The 22086-nt window shown below is 41.9% G+C and overlaps 1 protein-coding gene across 2 annotated transcripts in view; it reads left to right on the top strand.

The window, feature by feature from the left end:
- Window positions 1-22086, top strand: part of GRIA3 (glutamate ionotropic receptor AMPA type subunit 3) — a 282525-nt gene that overhangs the window by 195562 nt on the left and 64877 nt on the right. For both annotated transcript variants that reach the window (XM_089904122.1, XM_022561870.3), the window contains exons 7-10: window positions 3825-3992; window positions 8674-8778; window positions 9601-9708; window positions 10879-11085. In XM_089904122.1, coding sequence (XP_089760248.1) covers window positions 3825-3992; window positions 8674-8778; window positions 9601-9708; window positions 10879-11085 — 588 coding nt within the window. The remainder of the gene's footprint in view (window positions 1-3824; window positions 3993-8673; window positions 8779-9600; window positions 9709-10878; window positions 11086-22086) is intronic.

Here is a 22086-nt window from a genome sequence, read left to right as displayed (position 1 = left end):
CATGGTTTCAAGATACCCATCCTCATATCCTTCCTCCCTGGCAAGAATAGAAGAAGGAGGAACAATGGGACATAGAAAAGAGACACATTCTGAATCACCTACGCAGGTCCACCCTGAATGGGTCACATCAACACAATACAAGTGGGACCTTACTTTATGCAATTGGTATGTTCTAGAAAAGTCGTAAGTTAAACATCTTTTTGTATTAATTTAAGCCACTCACTAGCTAAGTGATCCTCTGTAGTTGTAGTGATTACATTACACATGCCAGATTTTTCCAGGTGTCCTCATATGTTTCAGTAAATATGGTCACAATTCCTATGAGGAATCCTTTGTAGTCAAATCATTTTTTTAAGATGATGATTTTATTTTTTATTGAGATATGATTGACATTGTATTACTCTTAAGTATACCACATACTGATGTGATGTATGTATGTATTGCAAAATGATCACCACAATAAGTTCAGTTAACATCTATCACCGCCACAGCTACAAATTTTTTCTTATGATGAGAACTTTTAAGATCTACTCTCTTCGCAACTTTCAAAAACTACAGTGCAGGATTGTTAACTATAATCACGATGCTATACATTACATTCCCAGAACTTATAACTGGAAGATTATACCTTTTGACCACCTTCATTCATTTTCCCTATTCCCCAGCCTTGACCTCTGACAGCCACCATTCTGTTCTCTGTTTCTATGAGTTTTTTTTTTTTTTTGGATTCCACGTATAAGTGAGATCATACAGTATTTGTCTTTCTCTGTCTGACTTACCTCACTTAGCATAATGCCCTCAAGGTCCATCTGTGTGTCACAAATGGCAGGATTTCTTTTTATGGCTGAATAATATTCCATTGTATGTGTGTCTGTGTGTGCATATATATTTTTATTGAAATATAATTGACATGACTTTATATATGTATATATGTGTGGGTGTATATCACTTTCTTTATCCATTCATCATTTGATGATTTGATGAACACGGGTTTGTTCCATGTGTTCACTATTGTAAATAATGCTGCAATGAACATGGGGGTGCAGATATCTCTTTGAGACAGTGATTTTATTTCCTTCAGATAGATACCCAGGAGTGGAATTGCTGGATCATATAGTAGTTCTATTCTTAATTTTTTCAGGAACCTCCCTATTGTTTTCCACAGTGACTGTGCCAATTTACATTCCTATCAACAGTGCACGAGGGTTCCCTTTTCTCCACATCTTCATCAATGCTTGTTGTTTCTTGTCTTTTTGATAATAGCTTTTTTTTTTTTTTTTTCCGTTACGTGGGCCTCTCACTGTTGTTGCCTCTCCCGTTGCGGAGCACAGGCTCCGGATGCGCAGGCTCAGCGGCCATGGCCCACGGGCCCAGCCGCTCCATGGCATGTGTGATCCTCCCAGACCGGGGCATGAACCCGTGTCCCCTGCATCGGCAGGCGGACTCTCAACCACTGCGCCACCAGGGAAGCCCCAGATAATAGCCATTTTGACAGGTGTGAGGTACTATCTCATTGTGGGGTTTTTTTTTGTTTTTTTTTAATTTATTCATCTTATTTATTTATTTATTTTTGGCTGCGTTGGGTCTTCGTTGCTGCGCGCGGGCTTTCTCTAGTTGCGGCGAGCGGGGGCTACTCTTCATTGCAGTGCACAGGCTTCTCATTGCAGTGGCTTCTCTTGTTGCAGGGCAAGGGCTCTAGGCGTGCGGGCTTCAGTAGCTCCGGCTCCCAGGCTCAGTAGTTGTGGCTCGCGGGCTCTAGAGCACAGGCTCAGTGGTTGTGGCGCACGGGCTTAGTTGCTCCGCGGCATGTGGGATCTTCCCGGACCAGGGCTCGAACCCGTGTCCCCTGCGTCGGCAGGTGGATTCTTAACCACTGTGCCACCTGGGAAGTCCCTCACTTGGGTTTTGATTTGCATTTCTTTGATGAGTCAAATCTTTTTTTTTATGGACTAAATCTGCCCACTACATTTAGGTGAGCTTATATTAATTTATATTTTCATACAACTGCCTATCTGCTGTTTTGCCATCCTTAGATTTAGCAGGCAATAGGTAGAGGAAAAAAACTCATTTATTCAATATTTTATGGGTTACCTACACAATGTCAGGCACTATGCTAGGCACAAAAAATGGACAAGAGTAAAAGTATGAAAAGGGTGCTACACAGTCATTTATGCCTGTTCAGAAGTTGTAGAGGTGTACAAAAGAGAAGGAAGACAATCTCAGCTCTGGATTATTCATTGGTAACTCATGATATGTGTTATGTAAAGTTCTTAGAACTTACTGAGAAGAAATGTTCAGGCTTATAAGCAAAACCCTTCAAACAGCTTAAGAAAACGAAATACTTAAATAGGTGGTTACAACTTTCGGATTACTTTGACTTGTACTAGTCATTATGGAACCTGTCTCTATATCAAACAGACAAAAAGCCCATGTTAAAAAATTATGTACAATATTTTTGATTAGGAAATAAAATTGTCTAGAGATTAAAATCCTGATGCTTAATTTATTCTATATTTTATGAACATTTCCTTTGGGGTCTTTTTTTTTTTTTAGATGGTCACACATTAGTCCGTAGAAGCTGAAAAAGTAGAAAATTAAATAGCTATTTTGGCATGGCTTGGAAAGGACTACATTAAGATTGCCGACAGTTTATGCAGTCAGCTGGAAAAAAAAATCACCACCATGTTGGCTTTATGTAGTGCTAGCACGGGCAGACACAGATATTTTTTTTTTCATGAAAGAGCTTATGCCCCCTGTTACAGTCATACTTGATGACTTGGCCCTGAAAGAAAAGTAACACGAGAAACGTCAGAAAAGTAAATTGATAGTTGTAAAGATGACAATGCGTTCATTCACAGTTGTATTGGGACACACTATATAGGCAGAAAATTCCCCCCAGGGCATTTTGCTTCATTTTTTTTTTTTTTTTTTTTTTTTTTAGAAATCAACAGAATTCTGTATTCTACCAGTATTTGTCACCCCTGCAAAACAGGGGCCAGCTAATTTTAATCACACTTTGTTGATTCATTAATGAAAAGGCATCCACCATGTCAAATTGCAGAAAATCAAATCCCTTGTATTAAATGACAGGCCTCATCCTTAGTACAGTGTATCAGCACAGTATATCCAAGAAATAGAAAGTAAGTGTTCTTGCCTGAAAAAGGTAGCATCACGAAGTATTGCCTATGAATTGTCAATGTTATCAGATTTAAAACTCAATAACAACTGTAATTTTCTACAGTCAAAAACCAGCTTTGGATTTTGCTCTCCCAAGGAAACAAAAACTGATTTATTGCTGGCCAGAGGTCCTAGTTCACCAGAAACGTGGTCCAGACAGAAATGATTAATGTTTCCCTCCAAATTAATTTCAAGCTGTCTAACTTAGTTATTTCCACTTTCCCCTAAGTAAACACCAGATCTGAATTTTCTATTACAAACAGCGATAACTCAATCTTGCTTTAGGATATGCCGTTTCCTTTCCAATCTACATATGCCATCCTTTCACTTCCCACATATTTTGCTCTCTATAAAGGAGCTGGCCTTTTAGCAGTCACTCACTCAATACGAAACACAGTATTGAGAGTAAGAGAGATTCCCTTGAGCCATTTGATCTTAATAATCTTAACATGTGCACACATGAGGTAAGATGCATCATTCTAGAATGGATCAAAGTCAGGCGTGCCCAGAGAGATCTCTTGATTCAAGTAATTAAGAGGGTGACTTCATAGAGCAAGAGTTGGAGATGAATGAAAATTATAAGAAACGAGGCAAGTTTTGGGGGCATCGTTTGTCATGATATCTTGTTTTCCATACATCCATTTCAGTACACATCTGCGTTGACGCACGATGCGATACTGGTCATAGCAGAAGCTTTCCGCTATCTGAGGAGGCAGCGAGTGGATGTGTCCCGGAGAGGCAGTGCTGGAGACTGCTTAGCAAACCCTGCTGTGCCCTGGAGTCAAGGAATTGATATCGAGAGAGCTCTGAAAATGGTAATGACCACAGTGGGTTATTCGGTTGGGGGCACCTTATAAAGACACAAAGAGAGTAAGACCTCAATCTTGAGAAAAGATAACCTAAAGGGAATAGGATCAGAGTCTGTAGAATGTTCAAAGTGTACAGAAAGATAAGCATCGATATTTATTCACCAAAATCCAGAAATCTAAAACTGGAAGATTCTTCCTTGAAGCTTGAGAAATGGTAAATTTAGGGCAAATGAATATTTAGCTCTGTACTAAAGTGGGGATAGTAAATCAAACTCAGTACCCTTGAAAGTTATGGATTGAACATGTAAATGGCTTCAAAAAATTCAGACTTTCCAGAAAATTGTGTTGCTTAGGGGAACTGGGATATTCTCTAGGAAACTCCTAACTTCAGGGTAGACATTACCAGCATCCTCTGGCTCATCAGACAAATTATTAGCCTGGATGGACTGTGGAACTGAGCCAGTGTGATAGTATTTCTATTTGTCAAAAAGAACCTTTATACTATTCTACATGGTGAAATGCAGGAACACAGTCCATTCTAGGCCTACTTAAGAGTTATTTCCCCAATGCCCTAGAGAAAAAGCCTGAAGGAAAGTACAAGGAATCAATGGGCAGAGAGTCAAATAGGTCACTTGTTTTTAGTATTTACTGGGTGGGAGAGCATTTAAGGCTTTGAGCAGTATCCTTTGAACAGATTCCATTATTTACACTAGGAGTAGCATGGCCCATTCAGTGTAGCTTTCCAAGCAAGAGCTCTTTCCTGAATATTTTGCTTTAAGCTACACACGCCTGCATGCATTAAAATAAGAGAGTACTTGGAGAGTACAAGACTCTCTTATTTCTACTTCTTTAATTATCCTGATGTTTAGAACATCCAAATCAACAAAGAGATAGGCAATGATAAGATAATTCTGTGCACAACCCAGCAACCAGGAATCTGTAATGGCCTCATAATGTACATCGTTTTGTGTAGCTGGCTCTCTTACTGCTGCCTTAAATTTGCCAAGTTGGAAGCATTCAGTAGAAAGGGGTTAGTAGCCACTGTGTCTCTCTCCAAGAAAGAGATATGACTCATTCTCCCATCATGCAGATTTTTATGTCATTATGTCAGTTCCCTAACAAATGCCCTAAGTGTAGTTTTATGGAGGTAGCACTGCACAATTTTTGAAGAACAGTTAATTAGATTCAACCTTCATAGCTGTTACAAGATTTGTATTGTCAGGTGAAACATAATGATGAGTGAAATATAAAACTCCCTCAGAGTGAACCAAAAGGAGTTTTCATCAAAACCTCAAGGGGCAAGTACCAGCGTCTTCGATTGACTTCCCATTCATGACACAAATGACTCTTTTCCCCAAATACAAAACTGGCTGCCAGAGTGAAGGACAAGAAATGAATTTGGCAAGAAAAACATTAGATTGATCATATTATTGCACAAAGTTTCCACATGTCTAACTCACTGATATAGCTCAAGCTGTAAGCCAGGTAAGTAACCTTCCTCCCCAGGCCCTCATGATCAAACACTCAACAGAAAGGATGCTTTCCCTCTTTCCATAGGCCAGCCTCTTTCTAAGGCTTCAGAGAGGCTGGAAAGTATCAGCCTCTGCCAAAAGTACATGTTGCCTTGTGACAAATGATCAGTGAAACTCCACTTTTCAGAGGACTGCAAGAGAGGGTGGTCTGAAGTACTAAAGGTTTTTACCATATTAAAAGAAATCCCATTTTATTTAAGTTAACTAAAAGTGAGGATACATGATGTAAAAGCATCCCTCATTGTGACAAGCACATAATTGCTGCTCAGTCAATCATTCTCTTCCTTCAAAGAAATCTGGCAAACAAAATCATTACCTGAAAGAGTCTCCTAAGGGGCCTGTTTTAATGAATAAATAATCACACCATTCATTAAACAAATATTTGTTGAGCACCAAGGACTATGTATCAGGCTCCAAGTTAAAATGCAAACATGAAATAAGATGAGGGGAGCTCAAATTTAAATTGCTAATATGTAAACAAATGCTTTTAAAAACCTTAAAGCTACTTGCAGATTGGGTAATCATCACCCTTACAATCCATCGATGGAAGTATGTCACAATTCTAAGTCATCGAAACTTGTCAACTTGTTCAGTAAACATTTATTGAACACCTGCTCTATCCCAGGCTCTGGATTAGTTGCTGAGAACACAGAAAAAAAATGTCTTTCATCTTGAGGTGCTCCCAATCTAGCAGGGGAGCTAGAAATACATAGATGATTAAAATGTTATGGTGACGCTCCACACGGAATGCTATGGGAACCCAGAGGAGAAGCACCTAATATAGACTGAGGTGCGGGGTGGAGAGGATTAAAGAAGGGATCCCAGATGGGATGGTGGGAAACTGTCACTGACATTCACATCCTTAAAAATAGACTTGTCTCTGAATGGTAGTCCAATTCGACTTCTGCTCACCAAAAGTTCTAATCAGCTTAGGCTACTGTCCAGTTTGCAGATCATGCTCAGATAGGCTGAATCTTCAGAAATATACAATTCTTAATGAGACTGAAGACTTTGCTATTTTCACTAACAAAGGATTTCCTTAATAATTTCCTCTGCCAGTGTCTCTACCCTGCCTATCTCCTCTCCTACAATTCAGTGCCCAAAATAGAGTGTAAAGAACCCTTCATGCACCACAGTATGCATCAGACCCATCCTGCTGGATAAGCAATTTCTTTCTCAACAAAGGACCTTTTCTTTAGCCAGAAGCATGACGTCACCTTCTCTGCAAGCCTAAGCTGACAGTAGTGCTTAGGTTTGTTCACTTAGTAGGACACTCATCTTGTCTTCAGGGAGTCACATTGGAGCATTTCTCCTTCAACAGATATTCCATGGTCTCCTACTGGTGGCGAACAAGCCCCGTTCCCTTTAAAAAGATGCTCCCTACTATTTGCCATCAATTTTCTCTTCTGCAGCACAAGCCCATTACCGCTTCTCACTTGCTTAACAAACAGCTTGTCACTTTTCTATAAGAGATGAAAAAGTATTCCATTCTCTCATCTTGGGAGAGTGACAGATTCTTTTTCTTTGAAGCAAATTCCTTGACCCATACTCACCAGATAAGTAATTCAAGTGGGTAACAATAATGACATATTTATAGAGGGTCTTTCATCCAGTGTCCTTGAACTGTAAAACAGGTAAGGAAATCTCTCCACCCAGTGGAGATGGCCTCATATTAATTCATAACACGGGGCCCAGACCCAGGAAAAATTGTGGCATACATGCATCTGCATTTGGCCTCCCAACTAGGTGTCTGGGCTATTCTAGTACCTCTATCTGTTTTATATAGTATTCAATACTCCTGATTCCCTAGACTTAACAAATTTCATCAGTCTATTGGATTATCCCTCCATGGCCTAGCTCTCCACTACCTGTCTGGAACTGGGCATAGGTTAAATAAGAGGAAAAACTCATCCCTGTTACTATGGTAGCTGATAAATGTGTAAACCCCTCAAGAAACAGAACTAAATTCATTTTGATTAATAATTATTATTATTAATAGAGCTAGCATGTATTGCAATGCTCACTACATGCCAGACACTGATCTAAACACTACATATGTATAACTCATTTAATCCTCCTAGCAACTCCATGGGACAGGTGCTACTAGGATTTCCCACTTTACAGATTAGGACACTGAGGTACAAAAGCATTAAGGAACATCCCCAAGGTCATACAGTTAGTAAGTGATGAAGTTACAGTATGAATCCAGGAGCTCCAGAGCCCACGTTACTGAAGCTGGTTTATGTTTGGATGTTGGGAATAGTGGAACTCACAGTTCAGAAGAACGCATTATCCTAGTTAAGAATACTCTTCAGGCAACTCCCTTCAGAAAAGACGAATGGTAGAAATTTCAGGTTCCTTGGAATCTAGAAAAATGGTATAGGTGATCTTAGTTGCAAAGCAGAAACAGAGACACAGATGTAGAGAACAAATGTATGGATACCAAGGGGGAAGGGAGTGGGGTGGGAGGAATTGGGAGACTGGGATTGACACATATGCATTATTGATACTATGTATAAAATAGACAACTGATGGGAACACACTGTATAGCACAGGGAACTCTACTTAATGCACTGTGGTGACCTAAATGGGAGGGAAGTCCAAAAGGGAGGGGATATCTGTATGTGTATGGCTGATTCATTTTGTTGTGCAGTAGAGACTAACACAACATTCTAAAGCAACCATACTGCAATAAAAGTTAATTTTAAAAAATCAGTTTAAAAAAAAGGGATTGAAATACACAAAATACATTTAAATCTATGAGTTGATAATACTACTAAAAACATGGGTTACCTTTAGACAATTCTATGAAAGATTTTTATTCTGAAAACCAGTAAATAAAGAGAAAGTTAAGTATTTAAAAAAAAAAAGAAAGAAATTTCAGGTCCTTGAAAAAGTAGCGGTAGGGCCCTCACTGTATCATATAAGAAACTGCCTGTCACACCCACTCAAAGCTTCATTAACTGAAAGGCATACTTAGGAAATACTGCAGAGGAAATGAAGATCTGTATAGACTGATCTGGTGGCTATAGCTCAATGGCTCAAGATAAACATTCTCCAAGATTCCAAGATCTGTCAGCGGACCTCATCGCAAAAACCAAAAAGGCAATAATGTGGTGCTATTTTTAAATTTTACATTTTTCCCTTTCTACCAGGTGCAAGTACAAGGAATGACTGGAAACATCCAATTTGACACTTACGGACGTAGGACAAATTATACCATCGATGTGTATGAAATGAAAGTCACTGGCTCTCGGAAGGTAAGTAACCCAAACAGATATCCAAATAAAAAATCTCTCAGAAAGTGACAGCCCTCAGATGCAAGGAAATAGGTGTTAGGAAACACACCCAAAGCAAATTCCCACACATCATGTTTGCCTTTCCGTTTGGTGAATAGTGTAGATACGATGCAGAGCTGTTTTGTAATCAAAGTGCTCCATCTACACATTTTAAAAGTTATTTCCCTCTGAGGCTGGTCCTTTAAAAGTGGTAGACTCAAGATTAATTAACAGCTTCCTACAATACAGGGAAGGAATTACAAATTTTATAGCATGTTATTTAAACAGAAGCTGCCAAGATACACATGATTTTAGCAAAAGAATTGGAAAGTAGGTAATCTCTCCATTTTGCCAACTCACCCACCAAAACGACTCTGGACAAAGTACCTTTCCCTACAGCTAAATTTCATAATAACCACTTTGCGTCTATCATACTAATAGTGAGTTAGTCCGGAAGTGGGAATTTAGTAGTTACTTAATAAAACCTTAGAACATAAAATATCTTGTACCATTTCTACAGGATACTCAACTGATTGCCCACCCAGCTCTCCTACAGTTTTAAGGAAAGAATTTTTCTGCTGAGTTTAAAGAATCAAAAAGGCTGATAATTCTACAGTGGGCTAACTTATTCTTACCAAATATCAGTAAAAGCAAGGTGGGGATGGGAACCCCCAGGGTGAAGGAACAGCACATCTGTTGCTCAAGCAACTACAAAAAGGTTTCATTCTACTACAGCACTTGAATTTCGTGCAGCACTTTTTGACTGAAAAATAGGCAACCAGGTCAAATGTCTGCTCTTTCTAGGCTGGCTACTGGAATGAGTATGAAAGGTTTGTGCCTTTCTCAGATCAGCAAATCAGCAATGACAGTGCATCTGCAGAGAACCGGACCATAGTAGTAACCACCATTCTGGTAAGTATGGATGGAAGGTAGGTGGGCTTTCTGTACAGCAAGACTTCTGTCTTCTGAAAAGCATTATTCAGCCAGTAGGAAAGACCTCAAGTTCAAACAGTGGAAACTTCCAACAGGTCAGCTTAGGAATCTTTCGAAATGTCTTGCCATGATGAGGAACAGAATGTCATTTAAATGAAGAAAAAGAATAGGAATTCGCAATAGTTTTAGATCTTGTTATCCTCCTTGTTACCCTCATGGACTGATGCTTCATCTGGACTTGAAATGTAATTCTTCATTGTGGGGGAGCTAGCGTTATATGGAGGAAAGAGTAGGTCAGGGTTCTAATATTAGGTCTACCACTAACCTGAGTTTAACGGTGCAAATCACAACTTCTCTGAGCCTCAGGTTGTGTTATTTTTTAACTTATGGAATGGTCGTCATAATAATCTCCTATCCATGTCATAAGACGTTTCAAGGCAATATTCACCATGCAAAGCTTTTCTGAAAAACCAAAAGCACTACTGGGATGCGAAATAGTATTTCCACTTATTTTCAAATGCTTTTCTAAAACCTGGTATGTTTCATTACTGAACGAAGTACAAACCCGGGTTAAAAATGAATATGCCTGAAAATGAGTAGGTCTGAAATTGTGATTAATTAAATGGAGATTCAGCTGAAGTTTCTCTTTCATTTAAACATGCCTATCAAACACTCACTTTGTCCTAGGTACTGTACTAGGCCCTGAGGATATAAAAATGAATAAGCCACAGACTCTGACCTCACAAAGATCACAGTGCTTCCCTAGGGCTTGCCAGGGCTGGCTATGGTTCTTACATAGTAAATCCCAAGAAATCAAAGGCAGTTAACCTTCGTGTAACTAAAAGAAATACCTCTGCCCAACTTGACTAAATCAAAGACTTTACAGGTGGAAACTGGTTCTTTCAAACTCTCAAAAAGAACTTAAATTCTTCTCTATTTCCTTAAATCATCAATTAAGGACTCCAAGGAATATGTGCCCCCATGAACAGTCGATTGAGGCTCTTCTACTTATTAAGCAATCATTTTTAAAGGCTCTCTTAACACACCAAACCTCAATAGCCACAGGGGAACAAAACTTCATTATTACATTTATTATCTCTTAGAAAAATGTATAGGAGTAATCCTTTGATCTTGCTTCTGGTCTCAAAGGAATCACCATACGTAATGTATAAGAAGAATCATGAGCAACTGGAAGGAAATGAGCGATACGAAGGCTATTGTGTAGACTTAGCCTATGAAATAGCCAAACATGTAAGGATCAAATACAAATTGTCCATTGTCGGTGATGGGAAATACGGTGCAAGGGATCCGGAGACTAAAATATGGAACGGCATGGTTGGGGAACTTGTCTATGGGGTAAGTTTTTTTCGACTCTGTTTTCATTTATTTCTATGCCTTCCAACAAATAAAGATAGAGGAATTTAACTTTCAAGTGCAGTATTTATCCAATTGTATAGTTTTCATATGATCTGTATGAAAAACGTTTTATTCTACAGTTGAATTCTGTAAAGGCAGCTTGTCAATAGCATCCTTTGGGCAACAGGATTATTTTACTAAAAGGAAAGTAGACTTGGAGAACTTTATCTGGCAACATTAAGTACAGCCTGCCCTCTATTGAAAATCTGTTCCTTCTGTGTTCCCTGTCTCAGGCAGCAGAATCACCACCCACCTAGTTGCCTAAGCAACCAGGTCATCTTTCCTCATCGCTCCCCTCATATCCAGTCAGTCACCATATCCTATCAATTCTACTTTTCTGTCTCTCAAATCCAGATACACTCTTCATTCCCACCATCATCATCTTAGTTACGGTTCAAGCAACTATTTGACAGTCTTTACTTGGTTTCCCTGCCTCTGCTCTTACCCTGGCAAATCAAATCCACATTATTGTAGTTTCTCACTTTAGAAATCAGGATAAAATTCAAATTCCTTAGCATGGCAAAGAAGGCACTTTGTCACCTGGCCCCCACCTACCTCTCTAGTTTCATCTGGTCCTCTTCCTCCTTCACACTCAATGTTCCAGCTATAGCAAAGTATGCATTGTTCCCTGAAGACAGGCCTGGAAGGACCTTCACCTCTCTTCAGCTGGCTAACACCACCTACCAGTCCTTCAGAACTCAGAGGTGTCACCTCTTTCAGGAAGCCTTCCCTAATCCCATTTACCCACCTGCAATCTGGTTAGCTGCCCCTGCTTTTTGCTTCCTTATAGTATTTTTTTTGCTTTCTCATAGTACTTTTTTTTGGTTTTTTGCGGTACACGGGCCTCTCACTGTTGTGGCCTCTCCTGTTGCGGAGCACAGGCTCCGGACGCGCAGGCTCAGCGGCCATGGCTCACGGGCCCAGCTGCTCCGCGGCACGTGGGCTCTTCCCGGACCGGGGCACGAACCCGTGGTCCCCTGCATCGGCAGGCGGACTCTCAACCACTGCGCCACCAGGGAAGCCCTCTCATAGTACTTTTGAACCTCTATTATAACGATCTGTTTTCAAGTTTAGCTGTCCCAACTAGTCTATGAACTCCTTGAAAACAGAAGCCATATCTGAGTCATTTCAATATGCCATGGCCTGACACATAATGGAAGTCCAATAAATATATCTTGAATGAATTAATGAATGAACAGAATGTCTCTGCCAAGGGCTTGCCCATGGGCGAAGTACAAAAGAATTATACTAATAGTTAGGGCTTTTTAAAAGGGGTACAGTAGTATCTTCAGAGCTCCTCAGGGGCTTAGCTTTAAAAGGTTTTGGCCTCTGATTGGGAAGGTCAGCTCTTGGGCCACCCAATGAGGCATATGGAAATAAACGAAACTGGACATAAGAACCACCCATTGGGTGAACCAGTCCTTAGAAAACTAACCCAAGTGCAGGTGGCAGTGGCAGAGGTTTAGTTCTAACAGACAAAGGTTACTTGCAACCACCAGTCCCTGTCTAAACAACAGGTTAGGGGAAGGAGAGGAATTTAGGGGGTGGATATATTGAGAAGAGTCTGGCAAGAAGCAAATGTCCACAAGTTAGCTATTGGACTGAGGTTTAGGATAAGGACTCTAGCGCTTGAGACAGGAATTAACAAGAATAAGGTATAGCTCTCCAATCGTAAGATAGTACTGGGGTCGCTAAATAAGTTTTTGGAACAGGTCCTAAGGAACAGGCACAAAGGCAGAAGCTCATTTCTAAAAATAAGGGCACACAAAGGGAATTAAGGCTTAAAATGAGACTGGACCTCAAGTATCAAAACCAAGGCGCCATCTTCCAGTCACACAAGCTGCAAGGCGATTTGAACCTTAGCCCCCAGCTGTGGGGCTGGACCCTGTCTTGGGTCAAGGCTGGTCCTGGGAACTGGGGCAGGGCTGAATTGCAGATAAGATGCAAGTGAACCCAGTTATGAGCAAGAAGAACTTCTAAGGCCAGAGAGAGGGGCTGAAGAAGGGACAGAGCACCCATCATGCTTTCTGAGAAACCTGAGAAGCTCGGAACCATCTTGACACAGCTGTAACCTCTTTACAAGTTGGTGATCAAGTCTTCTTCTACTTCCTGTCCCTAATCTGCCCAACACTCGGGCTCTAAGATGTCCCGTCTTGCTCACAGCTCTCCCCTGCTCTTAGCACATTACCTGGTACATAGGAGATACTCACTTTTTGCTTTAATGAATGAATGCCTGGTGGCACATAATAATGCCCAGCCAATACCCATTAAATTGAGTTCATGGTGAGAGGTAATCCTATAATATTCTTATTCTTATTAGCTACCATTTGTTGCATATTTACTGGTCGCCAGGCATTGTGCCAAGTGCTTTACAAGCACTATGTAACTCAATCCTCAAAACATTGTTAACATCACTCTACAGACGAGAAAAACTGAAACCTAGAGAGGTGAAGTCTCATGTCAAGGCCAACAGCTTGTTCTGACACAGTGATATGAACCCAGGTCTCTGACTATGAAGCGTGTGTTCTTTAACCGTTGCCGCATACCGCCTAACAGCCAAGTGTTGCAGACCCATCCCATCCTAAAAGATAGCTGAAACATATTGCAAAGGCCCTTGGTGCCTTAGCCATTCTGGGGGGAAGAGTATTTGGCCACATAAACCTGACAAGGAATTTAGGGGCTGTTTTCACTAGGGCAGAGTAACTGGCATGGGCTCTACCAGCCCATTATGTCTCAATTGCCATAGCGTTCTACTGTCTCAAGAGAAAGCCTGTCACACTGTGTAAATAGCTCAGTGCCCTCCTGTCACTGCACAGGACATTAAACACAGTGCTGAAGAGCAAAGCAAATTTCTTGACATTGTTCAGACAAAGACCAGCTTTCTCAGTGGATTTTGGTTTCTCCTCTGGCATGTCCTCTGTACTGCACCGACGTAATCTCCACATTCTCTTCCTCTTTCCAGTTTGTGTATGTGTGAGTGAGGGAGCTTGAGAATTAGCAAGTCCCATATTTGTTTGGTAATTTAGAAACCAACTCTCTACTGCTGAATAGGTAAAAATTCTCCTGGAGGAGCCAACCCATCTTTTTCACCCAGTTCTTTCTACTAAAGATAAAAGCAATAGCCAGGGAAGGCTCTTACAGAAATGTCCTCCTCCCTCCCCTGACCTAGAACAAGTGTCTGGTGCTTTCTGAGATTATAACACAAGGTGATTCCCAGGAACCGAGAACAAACCAACCTATTTGAGTGGACTGCCAAGTTCCACTTTCCTCTAAGACGTGTGGCTATGAAAAATGGACGTTCTTCTCATGCTTAGAGCGAGGGCTGTCTGTAAGGGAGGATGATCTAAGCTAAGTGAGTCTTCCTCTTCATTTAGAAGATTTCATCTTTCGGCATTGGGAAGTTTGCAACTTCTCTGTCATTGATAGAAATGGAGAAAAGTGAAAACAGGCATTCATTTCTGGCAGGCCTGGTCTCCTATGGTTTGCAAGTTGCTTAAGAAAAAGAGGGCAAACCCCCACCCCCGGTGACTTCCCTAAGTGCTTAATAAGCAAAAGGATGGAGAACATGGAAGTATTTCTTGCAATAACACGAAAACTACACAGATAGACACAGCTTTATCTTTAGGGCATTTTCTCTTATACTTTTAGTATGTACAACAGATCAGAGTAGAAAAAATAATGAAGAAAGGCAGAGATGAAAAAAGCTTTGCAAAGGAGATTTCAGTATCTGCCATAAAGTCTCAAGAAAGAGTCAAAATAAATTAAACTTCTTAAAGAAGAAAGAAGCCAATCAGCCTCTTTTCAGATGAGTCCTAAATGTTTTTTTTTTCTCCTCTAAAGAAAATCAAATCAAGGTTGATGTTTGGGCCACCTTGTATCGCTAAGAAGGCTATTTTTGAAACAAATGTCAGTAGGACACAATGTGCCCCCATTATATAAGCTCTTCAGAACATTATGGACTTGAAACTGTCCACCTGCTTTTAGAAGTTTTGAGTTTGAGCTTAATGTCTGTAACATCGCCACATGGCAGTTGTCCTCAGACCACAAGTTTTTACGGTTCCCAAATAGCATGTGTTTTAAGAGGACATTTAAAAACATTTTGTTGCTAGCAGGGCTCTTAGATATTCTTTAGCCTACCTTTTCATTCATTTTACACATAAATGTGGAGACTGGCCAGGACTGAACATTAGAACTGCCCATTGGGTAAACCAGGAAACCAAGTCCTGCTATAGGACGGGGATGACAGGAATAGTGGCAGGTATTGTGACAAAGTCACAAAATCACACAGCTTGGCAGAGCTTAGACTATAACTCAGGTTCCATGATTCCTGGTCCAGTGCTCCGTCCACTGAGTCATTGGTTCAGTTTACTAAGTGTGTCCAATTATGGGAAGATAATCCTACCTGCCTTCAAGGGGCTTACAATCTAGTTGGATTATGAGCTTTTCCATCTGAGATACCCATCCTGTTTATCTGTGGCCTCCAGGATAATGTAATACACATCTCTAGTTATTACTTGAAATATGTGAAAACCCAGATAGGCAGCTGAGGGTTTCTGCCCTTTGAGAGGAGATATGATCTAACAGAAAAAGAGAGTCAGGACAAGGGCTGGAAGGAAATTGAGGTCCTAATTGACAAAAGGACACCTCCCGGTGGGCAGCTGCCATGTTCCTTATGTTCCTAGCACTTAGAACTAAGGATAGGAAAGGACAGACAAAATACTACCCAGATTGGTACCTCTGGCTTACAAGAGAGCAGAGAGCTTGGGGATGGAGATGAGGCTGGAGGGCAACTGATTCCAGGTCACATCCCCTGGGCATCCTCAGACTCCTTCACACTCCTGGGACAAATGGCAATTTTACAGATGCTATTCACGCTGACATTTCCCTACCTAGAAGAAATTGTCTCTTAAGTTGTCACTATCCTAAAATAGATTCGTTTTCCATTAAGAAAGACAGAAAGTCGATCTGTCCTTCCAGCTAAAAGGCAGAGAAGCAAGGGTGAAATAACAGATGCCAAATATTCTCTTCTGTTCTTCAGGTGATTGCACTGGGCTTTGGCAGGAGGGCTGATGGCTTGATAAAAGCACCCCTCTCTTTCAAATGAGGCATATGAATTCCAGGAAGGAGCATTAATGATGCATGGAAGTCTGCCATTCTGAGCAGACACGGTGGGGAAATATTTCCAAACAAATTTAGTCTCACGAGGTCTTTACCCAGCTCCAGGGACACTCCTTTACCTTCACTTTGTCTTTAACTCTCTCAGCTCCCCAAGGACAGGGAGCCCTAACCAAGAGATCCAGACTGGGACATCTGTTCTGTGTAAAGAAACGAGGAGATCCTGTTGTGACACTGCTTGTTGTTGCAGAGATTTAAATAGACCTCATCCCTTTCTCCAGATCCAAACAATTGCAGACATTAAACATCCCATAGAGTACAGCCAATAAAGCAGTTTAAGTCCAGGCCCCCAACAGGTAGCAATTATATTCCTATCGTCTAACTTGATTCTGTCCCACTCCTTTCTCCAACACATTTAAACTTTCCAAACAACATGTCTGCCAAAGGCTACTAGAACCTTATGGTTGATACAGGGATGAGGGGTCAGGTCACGTCTGCCTCTTCTCTCAGATGACGTATAATATCTTATGCACTACACGCCAATGCATTGCCTACCCACTCTCTCTCATCCTCTCCCTTGCTTTCAACAAGTGCTTTAAAATTGTAGCTAACAAGCTCCTGCTCACGCACAGTCTCCAGGTGGGTTAGGTTTTGCATCAGATCATCGGATGATTAAGCTTTAACATAAGCCTTTCAGCTCAAAAAAAAAGTTTTAAATGACATTTAAACTAAGCGTCATGGCTGAGACTCTGGCATCGGAGGTCAGATCCCAGGGAGAGGACTGGGGTTGGCTGCGTGAGCATGGCCTGAAAGGTGCTAGTGTGCCACAGCTAGCCAGGAGGGAGTCCGGGAAAGAAGTCTGGACCTGCCTAAGAGGCAAGAGACCATTGTTTCGCGGTGCCCGAGGAGAGGAGATTCAGAACACCGCCTAAACGAGCTCCAGAGACGGGCACAAGCCGCAGCTATCAGCGTGGACACCACAGACGAGCATGAAACGCTAAGGCTGCTGCTGCGCCACCAAGAAGCCTGTGTGCGAGCACAGGTCACTCTCCACCTGCCCTCCCAGGAGCCTGTGCAGCCCGCCACTGCCAGGGTCCCGTGATCCAGGGACAACTCCCCCGGGAGAACGCACGGCGCGCCTCAGGCTGGTGCGACGTCACGCAGGCCTCTGCTGCCGCAGGCCCGCCCCGCACTCCGTGCCCCTCCCTCCCCCCCGGCCTGAGTGAGCCAGAGCCCCCGAATCAGCGGCTCCTTTAACCCCGTCCTGTCCAGGCAGGAACAGACGCCCTCAGGCAACCTACACGCAGAGGCGGGGCCAAATCCAAAGCTGAACCCCAGGAGCTGTGCAAACAAAGAAGAGAAAGGGAAATCTCTCCCAGCAGCCTCAGGAGCAGCGGATTAAAACTCCACAATCAACTTGATGTGCCCTGCATCTGTGGAATACCTGAATAGACAACGAATCATCCCACATTGAGGAGGTGGACTTTGGGAGCAACTGTAGTCTTGGGATTTGCTGTATGAGACTGAATAGTTTCTGATTTATATGTTTATCATAGTTTAGTTTTTAGCACTTGTTATCGTTGGTGGATTTGTTTATTGGTTTGGTTGTTCTCTTCTTTCTTTTTTAATTACATTTTAAATTTTTTATTTTAATATTTTTTAATTCTTTATTTTAATAACTTTATTTTATTTTATTTTATTTTTCTTTCTTTCTTTTTTTTCTACCATTTCTTCTGAGCCGTGTGGCTGACAGGGTCTTGGTGCTCCAGCCGGGAATCAGGCCTGAGCCTCTGAGGTGGGAGAGCCGAGTTCAGGACATTGGTCCACCAGAGACCTCCGAGCTCCACGTAATATCAAACGGCGAAAATCTCCCAGAGATCTCCATCTCAACGCTAAGACCCAGCTCCACTCAACGACCAGCAAGCTACAGTGCTGGACACCCTATGCCAAACAACTAGCAAGACAGGAACACAACCCCACCCATTAGCAGAGAGGCTGCCTAAAATCATAATAAGGCCACAGACACCCCAAAACACACCACCGGACATGGTCCTGCCCACCAGAAAGACAAGATCCAGCCTCGTACACCAGAACACAGGCACTAGTCCCCTCCACCAGGAAACCTACACAACCCACTGAACCAACCTTAGCCACTGGGGGCAGACACCAAAAACAACGGGAACAACGAACCTGCAGCCTGTGAAAAGGAGACCCCAAACTCAGTAAGAAAAGCAAAATGAAAAGACAGAAAAACACACAGCAGATGAAGGAGCAAGGTAAAAACCCACCAGACCTAACAAATAGGCAAGAGGAAATAGGCAGTCTACCTGAAAAAGAATTCAGAGTAATGATAGTAAAGATGATTCAAAATCTTGGAAATAGAATGGAGAAAATACAAGAAACATTTAACAAGGACCTAGAAGAACTAAAGAGGAAACAAGCAACGATGAACAACACAATAAATGAAATTAAACATTCTCTAGAAGGTTTCAATAGCAGAATAACTGAGGCAGAAGAACGGATAAGTGACCTGGAAGTTAAAATAGTGGAAATAACGACTGCAGAGCAGAATAAAGAATAAAGAATGAAAAGAATTGAGGACAGTCTCAGAGACCTCTGGGACATTAAACTCACCAACACTTGAATTATAGGGGTCCCAGAAGAAGAGAAAAAGAAAGGGACTGAGAAAATATCTGAAGAGATTATAGGTGAAAACTTCCCTAATGTGGGAAAGGAAAGAGTTAATCAAGTCCAGAAAGCACAGAGAGTCCCATACAGGATAAATCCAAGGAGAAACACGCCAAGACACATATTAATCAAACTATCAAAAATTAAATACAAAGAAAACATATTAAAAAAGCAGCAAGGGAAAAACAACAAATAACACACAAGGAAATCCCCATAAGGTCAACAGCTGATCTTTCAGCAGAAACTCTGCAAGCCAGAAGGGAGTGGCAGGACATATTTAAAGTGATGAAGGGGAAAAATGTACAACCAAGATTACCCGGCAAGGATCTCGTTCAGATTCGACGGGAGAAATTAAAACCTTTACAGACAAGCAAAGCTAAGAGAATTCAGCACCACCAAACCAGCTTTACAACAAGTGCTACAGGCGGGGGAAAAAAATGGTTCTAAAGAACCTAGGGGCAGGACAGGAATAAAGACACAGACGTAGAGAATGGACTTGAGGCCACGGGGAGGGGGAAGGGTAAGCTGGGACGAAGTGAGAGAGTGGCGTGGACATATATACACTACCAAATGTAAAGCCGATAGCTAGTGGGAAGCGGCCGCATAGCACAGGGAGATCAGGTCGGTGCTCTGTGTCCACCTAGAGGGGTGGGATAGGGAGAGTGGGAGGGAGATGCAAGAGGGAGGAGACATGGGGATATATGTATATGTATAACTGATTCACTTTGTTATACAGCAGAAGCTAACACACCATTGTAGAGCAATTATACCCCAATAAAGACGTTACAATAAAATAAAACAAGCGTCATTTCTGTCTTCAACCTGTCAGACTCTTAAGCGCATCGTCCCTATACATGTGAGTTTGTTGGGTTTTAAGTTTTATGAAATTTACGACTTTGGCAACCCACCTATGAAAAGGATTATATATCCCCTCAAGCTAAATCCCCTGCAATAGTGCAGTTACTCCGGGTTTGCCACTGGTGAGTGGAAAAATCAAACCTAATTCTGTGTGTTTACTGAGCCCACACAGCCACTCTTAAGCCGCTTGATGAAAATCCTTTAAGTAGTCAAGATGCAAGCAAAAGCGCTAGCAAACTCTTACCCTGAGGTCTTTCCATTTAGCTGGGTTTTGTCCATCACCCAGAGCACCGTCACACCACCTACTTCCCCACCAAGGTTTCTGAAAATGGCCTGCTGACTTCTGTTACTAGCACAGGCAGAGGCTTGAGGACAAAAGGCCGCTGGACTGACTCAGGATGCCACAAGTCAGACAGTTCACTACTGCGTCCGAATTTCAGCTGCTCCCTTGCCCTATGGAGAATTCTTAGCACTCGATCCCAGACACAGCTGGCTTTACATAAGGAGCCCAGACCAGGAAAGCAATGCCATTTGGGGAGTTGCCTTTTTCACTTTTTCATCAGTGTTGGCACCTGAAATCTTTAACTTGACCTGAAAATGACCTTCCCGCTCATCTGCATGCTACAGCTGTCCCAGGAGAGCTAAATGGGTCTTTTCTGACACTGGTTAGTTACCTGCTACTCCCCATTTCCTCTAATAAGTATGTTGATTGCGTCACAGACATTATGCCAAGCAGGCGTTGAGCTCTGAAATAAGAGACCACGACAAGAGCCTTTTCATATGGAGGAAGGGATAGTGGTGGCAGAGGGCAAGGGTTTCTCCAAGGCTGGCTATGAGCTGATATGACCGTTCTGCTGCGTTGGCCTCACGAAGCATGCAAGAGGTGGGAGGGGTTGCTCCCTTCTCCTCTACCAGTTGAGCCTTCTCCTACCTGCTCTTTGCTATCCCTTTGTCTATTTCTGTCTGTATAGGTCTTTTTTCAGGTTCAGCGTGGTAATTCTCATTTTGGAGGCAGGTCCACATCAATGAGGCTTAATTGCGCACAGATTTAACACTGTTCTTCATTGAAGAAGCACCCTCCAGGAAAACAAACTGCCGTCTCTGAAAAAGCTCCTTAGAAAGAAACAATTCAGTAAAGGTAGAAAAGCCCGGAGCAAGTGCCTGAGGGGAGCAGCTTCTTCCTGTTGTCTTGTGTGACTCCAAAAGTACTTCAAACTAAAAATGGCTTTCTTTTGGGGGGGGGGGGGTCTCTTCATTGCGGTGCGCAGGCTTCTCATTGCGGTGCCTTCTCTTCTTGCAGAGCACGGGCTCTAGGCGCGCAGGCTTCAGTAGTTATACCTCAGTAAAAAAAAAAAAAAAAAAATACAGATGCTCAGGCGGGCAAAAATAAATAAAATTTAAAAAAATAAAAATAAAAATGGCTTTCTTTGGGAATCTGTTCTTTTGCTGCACGTTCCTGGGAACCAGACAAGAAGCCCCGCTTTGTCTGTCTAGCCACATCTTGTTAGCATTTAGCTGCGCTCATCATCTGGTGCGTGTTTCAGTTACTGAGTTATAGGGTTTTTCTCTTAAAGGGTGTCAAGATTCGCAAAATCCTTTCCTGACGTGCTTGAAAAAGAACCTGATTCCCCTAAACTCAATCCAAAGTGATTTTCTCACACAAATGTCCCTTCGTTCTTCCTTCCAAAACAAAGAAGTGGCAATTTCTTTTAGAACTATCTAGTATTTTGACTTTAAAGATTAAAAAAAAACTAGTTAAATGAAGTAATTAAATCAAATGAGATCAAATGGGAAATGCTGCTAGCAGGGCGTTTGCACGTTCTAAGCAGGAGGTAGAGATACGTTGGCAGGGATAGAAGGTGGCTTTATCTGTGAATTCTCTTGGCACGACAAGGTTCTTTCTAGCTGATTCAGACTCTCTGTGCCAAAAAACCCCACTAGCTTTTGGGCCAATTCCATTCTCCTCAGTTGCTTTTGTTTCTACCACCTGGTCTGGCCCCAGGCAAAAGAGTAAAATAGATAAAATCTGTGTTTGTCTCCCCTCCAGTTAGAAATGTGGAGCTGGTGATTCAGGAGTTAGCTCGATGGGGGAAGAGTTGAAGCCATAGGTAATAATACTGAGGGGAGAAAGGAAGAACAGAACCTTAAAGAGACTTGCTTATTCCACAAACCTTCATAAATTACCTACCAAACCAGGGCCCATGAATAGACTCTGGAGGTACAAACGTACATCTTCACTGAGAGAGCAGAGCTAGGAAGCAGACAGAAAAGGAACGTTCA

The sequence above is a fragment of the Delphinapterus leucas genome, chromosome X (assembly GCF_059928025.1).
Source record: "Delphinapterus leucas isolate spDelLeu-1000000601 "Yukka" chromosome X, BTC_Dleu_Yukka2, whole genome shotgun sequence".
In the NCBI taxonomy this organism is placed as follows: Eukaryota; Metazoa; Chordata; class Mammalia; order Artiodactyla; family Monodontidae; genus Delphinapterus; species Delphinapterus leucas.
The sequence above is the reverse complement of the archived record's forward strand: the minus strand, read 5'-3'. Positions and strand labels throughout refer to the sequence as shown.